Genomic DNA, 15,004 nt, shown 5'->3' on the forward strand with positions numbered 1-15,004 from the left:
AGCATATATTTAGTCATGAGACTCCTGTATCAAATAAATATATCCAAATAGGACACCAAGGACTTCAGTGTTTCAGGGATTTTCCCATCTAAATTTAACATTGATTCTTACTAATCTCTCCTTTTTAAAAAAATTTATTTATTTGCTTTTTGGGTCACACCTGGCGATGCACAGGGGTTACTCCTGGCTAAAGCAGTCAGGAATTACTCCTGGCAGTGCTCAGGGGACCATATGGGATGCTGGGAATTGAACCTGGGTCGGCCGCATGCAAGGCAAATGCCCTATCCGCTGCGCTATTGCCCCAGCCCCAAGATTCTTACTAATCTCTAAACAATCCCATTTCAAGCTTAAATGTTTGTCTTAGTATACTCAATAATTAAAAATTTATCAAGGTATTTTAATGTTATTTTTAAATCTAAAGGCAAAAATATACTAATATTGAAAAATCATAATTGATTTTAAAGGATTTTATCTCTGATTTCATAATAGAAATCAAAGTTGGGGATTTTTTTTTTATTTTTATGTAGGAGTACTGCTATTTATTCAGTCACTGATTAGCTGATTGAATTGGGCATGAACTCCACCTTACTTTTTTTTCATAATTTTATTTATTTTTATTCTTATATTTATTTATTGAATCACTGTGGGAAAAGTTACAAAGCTTTCAGATTTAAGTCTTGGTCATATAATGATCAAACAACTCTCACTTCACCAGTACTCATTTTTCACCACCTAGAACCCCAATATACCCCCCTCCCACTCCTCCCAATGCCTGTGAGGCAGATGATTTCTACTTAACTCTTCTCTACACTGATTATATTCATTATTTTGACAAAAGATGCACCATTATTGTTTAGAATTACCGCCCCCCCCCCCCCCCAACAGCCAGAATTGCTGAAAAGGCACTGTGAAATACTTTGTTTTCTAGAGCTGGTTATGAGAATCATATAATCTCGCGTGGCCGCAATAGTGGCCTCGCGATTTTGGATTTCTGCAAAGAGCCAGATAATTACGAGATTGGTTCTGTGCATCTGGTGTTATGGCTGTGCCGAAGAGCCGCTCACGGGGGGAGGGCAACTCGTGATCTAAGTAGGGCTTGAAGGATGAGCCGGTACCGCACCCCTTCCCATGAGAATGCAGTTGCCCCATCACTGCCAGCTCATACCTGGCTTTCCTATAAACTCTGAAGTGGCGGCCACCTTGCTGCTGGGGGTGTGGAGAGGTGGAAGGGAGCAACACCCTTTCCCTCCCGGGGAGGCATGGAACCGTAGTTTAATGCATGGTCCATTCACTTTTCTGCCGCAAGCTGCCAGGCTCTGGATTAAGTCCCAAAGTTGGAGATTTTAATGACTTGTCTCAACATTATACAGAAAATCTGAGACTTAAGACGTTGACAATAACTTGAAAGAACTCGACTCAAAATATTTTTATACTCAATATAACAACAGCAGCATATGCACTAATTCAACTTCACACAGATTCTCCAAGACATACAAAATGTGAAATAATTTTACTCTAAACTTTTTAACATGCTTAAAACAAATGAAATGTTTTCCAAAAAATTAAATTAAGAACCAGAGGCTGGGAAGATAGTAAGGGGACCTAATTAGAATTCTCAAGCATCATCTCTGGTTGTAGCCCTGCAGTTCCTGCCCTCTCATCCCCCACACTGTGGGCTCAGTATCAGTGGTATAACCATGTTAGTACCCAACACTGCTAGGCATGGGCAGCACTGCATGCATCCTTGGCCCAAGCAAGGAACTGTGGCCAGCTGGCCAAGTATTACCAGGGTTAGCTCCCAAGTACTGCTAGACATCAATATTCAACCTCCCTGACTCAAAGAAGAAATCAACAGGAAAATTTTCAAGAAAAATATAATAATTCCCATACATTTGAAAATAAAACAGTAACTTCTAGGTAAATAATAATAAAAAATAGGTCTAAAAAGAAATTTCACTTCTTTTCATCTACCCCAAGAGCCCCATGCTGCTTTGAAAAGACATTTTCACTTTTATGTTCATTGCAGCACTGTGATCTGGAAATAACCCAGAGTTCAAGAACAGAGAAATGAAGAATGAAATTGTGTATATATAAATAAAACAGTATTATTTAGAGATATATAAAAGAGAAAATCATGCAACTGACTGTCATGTGAATGGTGCTATAGGATATCATAATGATTGAAGATTTGATGGAAAGATTTAAATTATTGAAATCAGATACAGAATTATTTATATGCAAGCTATAAAGAAACATAATAAGAGGGGTTGGAGAGATAGTATAGAAGGTAAGGTGCTTGTCCTGCAGGTATTTTAATGCAGGTTCAAGCCTCATCACCATAAGTTTCTCTCCACCAGCCCCATGTGTCACCAGGAGTGATATCTGAGCATAGAGTTCTGAATAAGCCCTGAACACAGACACAGTGGCCCCCAAACCAAAACAACAACAAAAGAAGCATGGTAAGAGAATAACAAATGGCAAAAGCAACAGAATCTGAGCGTCGTTCTACAAAAATTAGTTTACCAAAGGATTGGGTGGAGTTGGAAAGTAGGAGATCCTGGGACAATGGTGGAGACCATGGAAGGAGTGTTTTGAAACATTGAGCATTGAGTCATGAATAAACCCTGAACACAGCCAGTGTGGAATATTGTATAAATGAAGTTCTATTGTAAATCATGGTGCCTCAATAACAATTGGAAAAAATAATTTAAAAGAATTTTTAAAAACTCACAAGGGGATTTTTAAAGTATTGATTTCCAAAATTTATTAATTGTAAATTTTATTATTTTCTCTGGGCTGGAGCGATAGCACAGCGGGTAGGGCGTTTGCCTTGCATGCAGCCAGCCCCTCTTAGAGAGCCTGGCAAGCTACCGAGAGTATCTAACCTGCACGCAAATCCCTACCGAAAGTATCTTGCCCATATGGCAAATCCTGGCAAGCTCCCCATGATGTATTCGGTATGCCAAATACAGTAACAACAAGTCTCACAGTGGAGACATTACTGGGCCCGCTCGAGCAAATCAATGAACAATGAGAGGACAGTGAACAGTGACAGTGATTACTTTCTCTAAGTAAAAATTAACTCAGCATGATTATTTCTAAAATACAATTCATGCAATCTTTAAAAGAATTTTAAATAAGCTGTAACATTGAAATATCTTTTATAATAGATTGTTGAAATACCTATTACAGAGCCATAGAGATAGAATAAGAGGTAGGGCGCTTGCTTGTATGTGGTTGACTCAAATTTGATCAAAATTGATCATGCATTCCTCCATGAAACTACACTAGAAATTATTCCTGAGCAGAATCAGGAGTAAGCCCTGAGCACTGTGGCCCAAAATTCAATTAACAACAACAAAAAGTCTATTATGGAGCACAAATTGTACTCCAAAATAAAAATAAATTTTATTTTAGGGAAAAAAATTAACTAAATTGTCAAAGTTAGTGCTGCATTAAAACATAAGTTGTAGGTGAAATCAGTTACAAAGCAAGAGAAAATGAAGAAATTAATTATATCAAAACTGAAAAATTAAATTTAGCAAAGCATAAATATATGTTTTTAAAATATAAGCCAAGTTAACCAATCTTTAAATAAAAACTAAGATAAAAGATGATGAAGCAAAAATTAACATAATCAAGAATAAGAGATGCCATCACTCCTATTATTCAAATGTAAATAATTATAAAATAATTGTGAATACGTTATGCCATCAAATAAGACAACTAAAGTGAAATGAAAAAAATTCCTCAAAAATACAAATTGTCTAAATATAATAAAACATAGGTATTAAATCAGTAAATAATTATAACTGGCTATTAAAATGCAATGACAAACTTGAATAAGATGCACAAATACGGGAAACTCAACAACTGAATCTTGTGCATAAAAATATGACTTCAAGAAAAAAATACTCGGAAGTCAGAAAAAGCAAGCAAAAGCTTACTGATTTTTACAGAAATAACAAGAGATAAAGATGAGATCATTATGAAACATGTTGAAATGAGCAGAAATACCAGGGACAATTAAAAGAAGAGCAAGACGACAGATGGGTATTTATTCACTTCCCTCTCTGTTGTGGAAGAGGTTTTGTATTTGTGTGGTGGGCCACATAAATTCTTTGTTTGGACAAGATACTGATTTTGTTTGGTCAGGATACTGATTTTGGCTGAAGGATGTGAGTAAAAGTAAAACTATGTCAGTTTCAAGCTTGAGGGAGGGGCATTCTATGTTTCTAGTTACTAGTCTACTCCTGTCTCTTGCCATGTGAAAACCCTGTCCCTGGAGCTGCATGGGATGAGGATGACAGATACATTAACTATATGCTTGAACATAGCACAGCTTTGGCCCAGGTTTCCTGAAGAGAGCTTCGGTATGGACCCATAAATGAAAAAAAAAAAAGCTGAAAACGAAAGTCACCAAGTTTCAAGGTGATTTTTTCCACAAAGAATTCGTGTATTAATAAATGACTGACTTACATGATAAACGTTACTAACAAATGAAATAAGATTTAAAATTATATTACTGAAGTTTTCATCCATAGAGGTACATGATATATGATTCTTTCCATAATCTATTTTTTCCCAAAATTCCCTTGCCAATCTCTAAAACAATCTCCCAGACTTCCTTCAGACACATTTTCTAACTGCCTGAATTCTCTGCCATCCCTTTTGCCACTTTCCAGACTTTCATAGCCCTTCTCCTTCAATATGATGTTTTCACTGCTCCCATATTGAGATTGCAATACAGCAGTTCCACAAATTATATCAACACACCATTCAAATCCATTTAGAAACTGGAACTGCCATGCTATTTTTCTCTTTTATTAGAATGGGGAAGAATCCATGAAGCTTTAAAGATAACATTAAGGGAAAGAATTTGTAGAAGCAAGTTTCTATGGTAGTAGCAGGAAAATACTAGAGTTATTACCTCATTTGTATCTAAGTATAATATGATAAAATGGAGTTCTTTATTAAAACCTTGCTATAAAAAAACCTTTGCTCTACACATACAACTGCCATCATGAATGTGCAATCAAAAATAAACCTTTTTTTTGGCTATCCTTTGAATAGAGAAAATAAAAGGCATTTTCTGGATTATTGGTTGCTTTAAAGATACCAAAAGTTGTTATATTTTTAGAGAGGACAAAATAACTAAGCAGAGAGGAACGGAACCAGGGGTAGTGATATACTAGTTTCATTCTTCTTCATCTCCCATAGTTGCTTGTCACTGATTCTCAAACAAAAGATGAAGTTCAAAATTTAACATTAAATAATATTTATCAGCCTCCTGGGCCACAAAACAAAAGATACAACAAGAATGGGAGATAGACTGATTTCAAGGAGGAAAATAAGATATATAAAAAGAATTAATGTCATCAATTTTATAAACTATTATCTAAACATCTAGAAACACAATGTGAAAGTTGTCAAGGATATTAAAAGGTTTTCCTCTAACATTTAAAATGAACTTTAGAATAACAAGCTATAAATATGTAATTAAAAGTTTGTAATCAAGTTCATAAAATTTAGATCTTACATACCACATATATCAATATGTAGGCAAAATGTACTTGAAAGCACATCATTTTCTAGGAATATTTTCAAACAGAAGGTATGTAACTTAATAAATACATAGCAAAAATAAGTTTAAATTTCACTGCATATATTAGATGCTAAAAATAAACCAGATTAACAGACTTTCCAGGTTTTTGTATATATATTTAATAGTATTGAATAAAAGATAACCCAACACTAAAATATCTATTACCAATGCAGAGATGCCTTCCATCATTTATTAGATACCTAGACTGTGGACTCAGGTAACTTAATTTAATTTTAATTATCAAGCAGAACTCCATATGGTCCCCAAACTATAACATATAAACTCTCCTATAAAAGGCAAATTAGATTATTTGTAAATTAATCCACATACTTTTTTTTTGGTTTTTGGGTCACACCCGGAGATGAACAGGGGCTATTCCTGGCTCATGCACTCAGAAATTACTCCTGGCGGTGCTCAAGGGATGACATGGGATGCTGGGAATTGAACTCGGGTTGGACATGTTCAATGCAAAACACCCTACCTGCTGTGCTATTGCTCCAGCCCCAAAATTTAACTGTCTCTTAACACTAATTTTTACCACTCTTGCTGCTTTTGTTACTACTTGTCCCATCAATTCTAACAAAGAAGGGCCTCTCAAATAATGCAAAAACTGCAGATGACTCGTTTTGTGCATGACTGTAAATCATCTCAAAAATCTACTGAGTTCTAGAATTTTTTAGAATACCTATTCTGACTCTATTATAGCCTTGCTTCCCTCTAAAACTCTAATATGTATGTATGTATTTATGAGAGGCCCATCTATGCCATTTTATGTAGTAAAGTATGTATATCACAATCACGATCATCCTGTTGTTCATCAATTGCCTTGAGCATGCACCAGTAATGTCTCCTTCGTCCTAGCCCTGAGATTTTAAAAAGTACCATATTCAAGGCTCTTTCAGTGTTAGGAGAATGAGACCCATCATTGTTACTGGTATTTGGCAAATCGGGTATGCCACGGGGAGTTTGCCAGACTCTGCTGTGTGGGCAGGTTACATTTGGTATCCTGCCATGTTGTCCAAAGTAAGAATGAGATAATAAGATGTCATGCGGCCACAAATGTGGCCATTCACTTCTGGGAGCTGGGTTTTATAGTCTCTGGGTCTTAGCCGTTGATGGGATTACACGGCACGGGGGTGGGGGGAACGCAGCGGGGTGGGGGGGACAGTTGGTGGGTGTGACCCCTGCCTACGGAAGATGGAGGATCTGGGTGGAGGATGCTCAGCCCCGATCCGAGCAGGCTTGGAGATCTCAGCCCCAGGACCCACATGCCTTTTTTCCTCTGCTGTTACCTTCATGCATATGGAGAGTGGTCTCAGCATAGTTGTGGCTGGTTCTGGAGCTCTTCGGCTGCCAGGGCTCTGCTCAGGGCGGGGAGAGAAACTCAACCTGGCCCCTCCAATGGGTCCTGGCGAGGACAGCCAGGCACGAGGGCAGGAGATTGTGCTGGTCTCTTCTGGGAGCTGGGTTTTATAGTCTCTGGGTCTTGTATTTATGTATATCTTAAATTCTATTAAAATTGAATCATAAAAGTGACTAAAAATTTAAAACATAATATGTGTTCTAATATTTTCTTGCCACTTCCTGGAATGTGTACAATCTTTAGAGATTTTTTAGAGGCCATAACAAATGAGTATGTATGGATTCCATTTGACATGTAAATGAATGGCTATTGTCTCAGAGTAATAATTAATAGCATTCCTTTCATTTCTCAACTGTATCTTGGTTTAACTGACAGGTTATATATGGATACTCTAATTGAACCCATTTATAAAGCATAAGAAGACTGAGTTAAATCTTCTATCCAATGATAGTATAAAAACTTGTAGGCTTAAGCTAAATCAGGTAATCATAAACTAAGCATAGTGTTTGGAGAACAAAAAAAATGAGGATTTTTAGGTTCTTAAATAATTTACTACAGGTTCCTCACTCTGCAGTCTAAAAAGTTGTTCTCTTTTTGTATATTTTTTGGAAAAGAGGGGGCTCCCAAGTGTTACTAAAAGGACTCTCCAATAAAGGTACTAAAAGTTACCAGCCCCACTGGTAACTTTTAAACCAAGTGGGCAGATGGTTTGACGCTAAGGACTATGGGTTCCATGTACTATTAGGGATGCTCTGGCGGTGCTTAAGGGTCTTCAGACCTGAGGGTCACTTGTGCCAGTATCAAACACATGCTAGGTATGGGCCTTCATCTTTGTTCCAATCCTCATACCTCCTTGAAACGTTAATAACTTGCATGATGCTTGGGGACATATTAAGCTTCATTGTTATAAATTCCCCAAGACGCAGATGTATATAATTCCTAAAATATTATGTAGAGCTCTCATATTTCTTAGGTTTATACACATGGCTAAATGCTTATCAAATTGCAGTCACTTTTAATTTCTAACTTCATGGGAATGGAGAGATAGCAGATTTTAAGACACATCATTTGCATATGGCAGACCTGAGTTTGATCCCAAGACCCTCATGGTTCCATGACAATTGCAAGGTGCATCCTGAAGGATCCCCAAACATTGCTGGGTGTCGCCCTGGAGACCTTAAGCACCACTGTGGGAGAGAGGGGCAGGGCACTGAGGAATCTCTAGCACTGCATGAATTGGAGCATGCCACATGATCAGGCCTTATTGGCTGAGAATTGCTGGACGGAACACCCTACTTAAAATTTTTTTGAAACTCATAATTAGTGAAATATAAGTCATTAACAGAATTGTCAAATGTCTGCGTATTTGTTGGGTACCATAAATCCCATGGAATTCCAAAATAAATTAAAAAATTGATAGTAGATTTTTGTCTCCTCCTTGCTATTCAAATTTATGTCTACAAATCTGATAAACAATTAAGAACCCCTTTCAAAAGGTGCACTTTCAAAGGGCCGAGGAGGTAGTTCAATAGGATAGGACACAAGATGCATACAGGAGCCTCAGGCTCTACCTAGGAACCATATGATCCTCAGAACTACCAGGAATGACGCCTGAGCACCTAGCAGGAGTAGCCCTGAGCACCAGTAGGTGTAGTCCCCAAGTTCCCCCAAATGAAAAACTGCACTGTTAGGATGCAAAATATTACAGTCAATCTAAATGGTCAGAATCTTTTACTTAGATTTTCAAATGATCATGTTTCTACAACAAATTAAAAACACTATGAAAAATTCTTATTCTTACCTTTTTGCACAGCTAATGGAATTTTCTGAAGTCTCCAGACTGACCAAGAATCTATTTTCACACTCAGTTTTTCCCTTCTTAATTTTTGCTTTAGTAGGGCGTCTTCAGCTTCTGCCCGGTCAGTTTCTAGGCTTTTAATGAGATGGATGGCCTCAGCTAGCAATGTTTCAATTTCCTTCTTTAATTCTGGACATTTTTCTATTTAAAATAGGAATATAGGGGCCAGAGAGATAGTACAATGAGTAAGGTGTTTGTCTTGCATGCTGCTGACTAGGGTACACCACAGACGGTCCCCTGAGCCTCTCCAGGGACTTAGAGGATATTAGGAAAATTAGACTTTTAAAGTTTTATCATCATAAATAAAATCATAACACCAAATAATAACCTTTGAATATATTTTATAAAATAATTAGAATACTTAAATCTCAAATAATATCTTCATTCATATTACCACCTTTTCAATCAGGGAAAAAAATCACATGTTCTCTTCACAAGCTCTGCTATAGAATTACTTTTTAAATGACATTTGTGTTCTCTTCCTTTCTATGAAAAAAAAAGCTGAACCTAATGATTATTTCAGATAAATACTGAAACTCATCAGATGATTCTTAGAATCAAAACACTATATTCCTTGTTTCTCAGATAATACCCTAGTTTACCTTGCCAGGAAGGCATCATCATTGCTAAATTCCATTTATTGCTGTAGTTAAATTTAACCTTTTTTTTTTTTGACTGGTGCTCAGGGCTTATGCCTGCAAGCCAGGGATTGAACCTGGGTTAGCCAAAAGCAAGATAAGTACCTTGGACTCTAAGTATCTCTAAAAATTTATTTCTTTAATGAAGAGTATTTGTGATTCCTATTTCATGGCTCTGCAATAAAATGCTTTAGTGCTAACAAGATGATTAACTTGGGTTGTTCATTCATCTATTTCTGGAAGAAATGGGTAGAAAGCCTGTTATATTCTAAACATGGTTCTCTTTTGGGATAAAGATTGACTGTAAAAGAGGACAGACATGGGTTCCATTCTGGTGAGATTTAAACTTATGAACAGTGACTTTTGCCAAAAATATGACATCACCAGAAGACATAAAATGCCAAGAGAGAAAAAGTTCCCAAAGAACTGCAACTGGAAGAAAAATCTTAAAATTGGATCAAGAAGAAAAATAATATGTATAGAAATTTACTTTGTTTATTTTTGGACAATAAATTTAATTCTCTACTAGAAGGTGGTATTATATAATTTTAATCATTTATCTATGATTATTATGTTATATAACTACTGTAGTTTAAGTTATAAATTTAAGTTCAGCAGAAAGACTTTCTATTTCTTAGTTGGTTTTCCACCAAAGTGTAGCATGTGGTTTGAAAGGTATTCTTTAGAAAAGGTTTCTCTATTGTAATGTATGAGTAATATTATTTTCTTATCTGATTCTTAATGTGGTCTCTATGTAATCTATTACATATTTTTTCAAATTCTACTACATCCTTATAAGCACACACACATCAATTGTATTTTCCATACAGCTTATTTTCGATTCCATTTATGTAATATTTAAGTCTGAAACAAATGAAATTAATGTCATTTAAAATTAAATCACTTTTTCTTGCATTTTAGGTATATACATATATATATATTATTCATTATGATTTACAAGGTAATTTTATACTATCCCTGTATAACATTAAAATAAATGTTGTGTATTTAACTTGGGGTGCCTCCAATTCACTGTGTTTAATTTCTTTCTCATTTTTGTCTGAGAATAATATCTCAATGAGTTTTACCATTTTATGCCAAGTCAGTGGGCAAGAACCTACAATTTCTTTTAGTGGAAGCACTTAATTACACTAAATCTTTCTCATTCTGATATTGCATTCTGATGTCGTCAAGTATTCAGACTTGTAATTTAAAAAAAACCAATCAACTTAACTATCATTGTGACCACTAATGTACTAATATTTTCCACCAGAATTTTTATATATAAATTAAGGAAGTAATCAATGAAGATATCATCTTTATTGCAAATATAATTAGTGAAGTGGAAAACAGTAAAAATAAAATCTCACGATGAATCACTGCAAATTATGTTTTAATAAACTTCAATATTTGTTGATCCATCATTAAATGAAGGTATTTAAACATGTCTTTGAAGTAAAATGAGAAGGAAGCAACTGAAATAGACTATATTCACATAAACTGGTATAATTTTATCACAAAAAATTTTGTGCTAGTACATACGTTATTTTACACTTAGACATTGTATTAGGACAGTAGTTTTACTTTTTACATATGATACAGCAGTGGCACCCACTGTGGTAAATGTGAGCCACATGTAACTATGTTTAAAAGTAAATAAAAAAGTTAAAAAGGTAAAGGCCCTCCCGTTGATCATCAATTTGCTCAAGTGGGCCCAGTAACGTCTCCATTGGAGACTTTGTTGTTACTGTGTTTGGCATATCGAATACGTCACGGGGAGCTTGCCAGGCTCTGCCGTGCGGGCGAGACACTCTCGGTAGCTTGCCGGGCTCTCCGAGAGGGGCGGAGGAATCGAACTTGGGTCGGCCATGTTGGCCGCTTGTAAGGCGAACGCCCTACTGTTGTGCTATCGTCAAAAGTTAGGCTTAAAAATAAAATTCCTGGTTTCAGAAAGATATCAGGTAAGAAGCTTGTCTTGCATGCAACTGACTTAGGTTTGATCCCCAGCATTAAATATAGTCTCCTGAGCACCATCAGGAGTGACCGCTGAGTGCAGAGCCAGAAATAAGACATGAACACAGCTTGTTATGATCCTAAAACAAAATTAATTAAGTTCCTCAGTCTTCACTACCAAATATCAAGTTCAAAGCTTGACTGTGGCAGAAAATTTGATTTTGGCGGAAAATTCTATTGGCCAGTCAGTCTGAACTACATTTAGTTTCTTGAGAGGTGGGTAGTATTCAACATATACTCAGAATATGGTTTACAATAGTCATTAATATTTACCTAATTAATGTTTAATAACAACTAAGAATCATAAACTTTAAACTTATCTATTGTGAAAATGATAAATATATAAAATAAAAAGTAAATGTGAATGTAAATATCATTACCCTTATCTAAGTATGAAATACAACTTTACCCCTCTCTTCTGGTTTAACCTCTGCCATTTGTGTAACAATACTCCACTCTTCTGAGGGTTTTGTAGAAGAAATTCTGACCCTATATAATAAAAAGAATTGGCCGATTAATAAAAACAGCTGTAGTTACAGTTAATAAAACTAATTTTAGGTAACACTATTTTACTAAATTTTAAATACTGATAGCTAAACTTATACATGCTAATTCTACTATACAGACAATAAATGGAAAAATTTTAAGCAGTAATAAAATTTATTCTTTGTGATAGACACTTGAAATATTGTAATAATCTTAAAATTCTGAGGGGATATTAAATCAAAAGTTATGTAATAAAATTGACTTTTTATGGAGTATTACTATTAGAAAATGGGAGTTTATTTAGATGAGTTAATTCTCTAATATGAGTTTATAAGTTTCTGGGAGACACATATAAGTTTAAAAAATCAAAAATGCATTCTGAATTTGAGGTCAATAATAACACTTTAATTTGAGAAAACATCTAAATTAAAATGTTATTTCTTTTCTAAATTTTTTTTTTCATTAAAATTCCATTATGTGAGATGATGAAATTTCTTATCAGTATTTCAGTGTTCTGGTCTTAAATGTTAGACTATTTTCATTGTACTTAAAAAGAGCTTTTTTTAAAGAAAAGAAATAAAAAGAGCTGTTTTATCTACAGTAAAAACTCAGCAAATTAATAACATATTGTTTAAAAATTTTATTCTTGGGACCAGAGTAATGGTATAGAAAGTAGAGCAGTTGCCTTGCATGCAACTGACCTGGGGTTCGATCTCTGGTATCCCATATTGTGAGTTACCACGGAAAAAGTGGGGGTGCACTCCTGGAACTTGAGGATTCTGTGGCGGAGACTGTTCCCCCGGCCGGCCCATGGATTAAGGACAGGGGGAACAGAGAAACTGGGCCCAGGACTCAAGCTGGTCTATAGACAGTTTATTTCTCTCTCCTCTTCAACGTAGTCCAATCTCTCCCATTACTGCGCAAACATAGCTGTGATTTTGGTCATAGTTCCAGTCGTCATAGTTCCATCATCCTAGTCTCCTCACAGACCTCAAAGTCCTCTCTTTCATTATATCTTTTTCCTAGTCTTGTCATAGTCTCATAGTCCTTTATTTCCAGTCATCATCGTCATCTAGTGCTCCTTCTAGTCATCTCAGACCCTCTAGGTCTCAAAGACCTCAAAGTTCCAAAGTCTGTTCTAGTTATATGAAGGGTGGGGTACATATAGGTGGAGTTAAACATTGTCATAAAAACAGAGTAAAGCTACTCCCTCAAGGGAAGTTCTAGGGGATTATCTCAAGGACAAAAATCTCATCTGAGGATTCAGCATTCTAGATTAGTAGGAGATCCACTCAAGGGCAGGATTCCATCTAGGCTGTATTGCTTTATCATTTCCTCAGCTAGTAATCCATTAAACCAATCACAGTGAATTTACTTCTTATAATATTTCTAGTCATTTTGTATGAACACAGTAAGAGATACATTAAACTTAAAGGTTGGGTCTTCCTGGGGACATCTCACTATATGTTGCAGACCACAGTCCTCATACCAGTTTAGCCTTTCCTAACCCCAGCAGGGTCCTTATTCTGTTACTTCTTTTGGGGTCATGAAAGAATTTGTTCTATGACCATGCTCTTAACTTATTATACTTACAGCACTTAGCTTGTCTCCTTTCGATGCCAGGGAAGCTTACAGCTTGTCCTGGGTCCATCCAGTCCCTTCATCAGGACCCTGTTTATGGAGTGCTAGGAATTACGGGTAGGAATTAAGGACAACTGAGGCTTAAGTCAAGTAAGTATAATGGATGCCCAGGAGAAATACTATTTGGAGTCAATTAACTCCCATGTAACAAAAGCACAGCATCAACTGTCTTCCTGTGTCTACACAAAAAGGACATTGCTAAAAAAAAAAAACCCATTCAAATAACATAAAGGAAAGAGAAAAGCAACATAGGAATTTTAGTGCCTGATGAAATTGGGTGTTCCTCAGGGGTACTGTTGTGGGAGTAACTCAATAAACCTAAGCTCCCTGCAAGAGGATCAAGGGCAACCCAATGTTATCCAACAACATATGGTCCCCCAAGTGATTCCCCTAAACACTGGGAGTGATTCCTGAGTGCAGAGCCAGGAATAAGACCTGAGAATCACTGAGTGTGGTCCAAAGACTGAAAAATAAATACTGTTAAAAAGAAATATAATTTTTTTCATTTATATAAATATTGTAAAATATAAAGTAATACACATAAACTCATCCTTTCAGATATACTGTTATTTAAAATTCTAAGATTGATTATAAGATTTTGTGTGTTTTTTCATTTACACATCATTGTTTTCTGTGTATATTATTATTATTATTTCTAATACTATATTATAGGTATTACTGTTTGTTTCACAATTTGGAAAATCTTAGTAGTTTGAAACTATTCTGGACTAGGAAAAAAAATTTATTCCTTCAAATTTCTTTCAAAAATTTTAATTAATGTCAATTAAAATATTTTATTGCTTTGGTTAAGGTATAATGTTTGCAACCGTGCTTAATGTACAACTAGCAAACCTCACTAGCAGCAAAGTGCCTATGGCGCACCACCAAAATCCTCATGCTATTTCAAGTCCACCTAATAAATCATTGTATTGTTCCTTGCTTCTTGTTTGCTTTTAAAAATAAAAAAGTTCAAGCATCTAGTATTAAATAATGCTTTCCCATTCACTTTTAATACCAATTATATGACAGAGTAAATTAATAAAGGTAATTAGATCTATTTTGTCTACTGTATTATAAAATTCAATTAACTTACCAGCTAAAATTCTGTTTTAATTCTCAAATTTTTATTGAGTATTTAGCATAAAGTTAACAACTTGGAAGTACTAATTTGAGTGGCTTTAAAAATATTGAATGTAATGTGATCATAACCTTCCTAGTTTTAAAAAAAATTATATTACCTCTAAAGAAAAGCCTGTATTATCAAATAATTTTCCTTCTTTCCTTACCCACCATCTCCTGCCACCAACTACTTTCTTTCTCTTTTCTATGGATTTACCTATTATTAATTTCTACATAAACAGTAAAAATAAATGACCTTTTAATTCTGGCTTCTGTAACTT

The 15,004-nt window shown here is 35.4% G+C and overlaps 1 protein-coding gene across 1 annotated transcript in view; it reads right to left on the reverse strand.

Moving 5' to 3' along the window:
* The window catches only part of CCDC178 (coiled-coil domain containing 178), a 483,098-nt gene that overhangs the window by 441,248 nt on the left and 26,846 nt on the right, over positions 1–15,004 (reverse strand). The window contains exons 5-6 of the mRNA XM_056138448.1: positions 11,887–11,966; positions 8,770–8,967 (exon numbers count right to left, since the gene is read on the reverse strand). Coding sequence (XP_055994423.1) covers positions 8,770–8,967; positions 11,887–11,966 — 278 coding nt within the window. The remainder of the gene's footprint in view (positions 1–8,769; positions 8,968–11,886; positions 11,967–15,004) is intronic.

Source organism: Sorex fumeus, unplaced genomic scaffold (assembly GCF_029834395.1).
Source record: "Sorex fumeus unplaced genomic scaffold, SorFum_2.1 ptg000128l, whole genome shotgun sequence".
NCBI lineage: Eukaryota > Metazoa > Chordata > Mammalia > Eulipotyphla > Soricidae > Sorex > Sorex fumeus.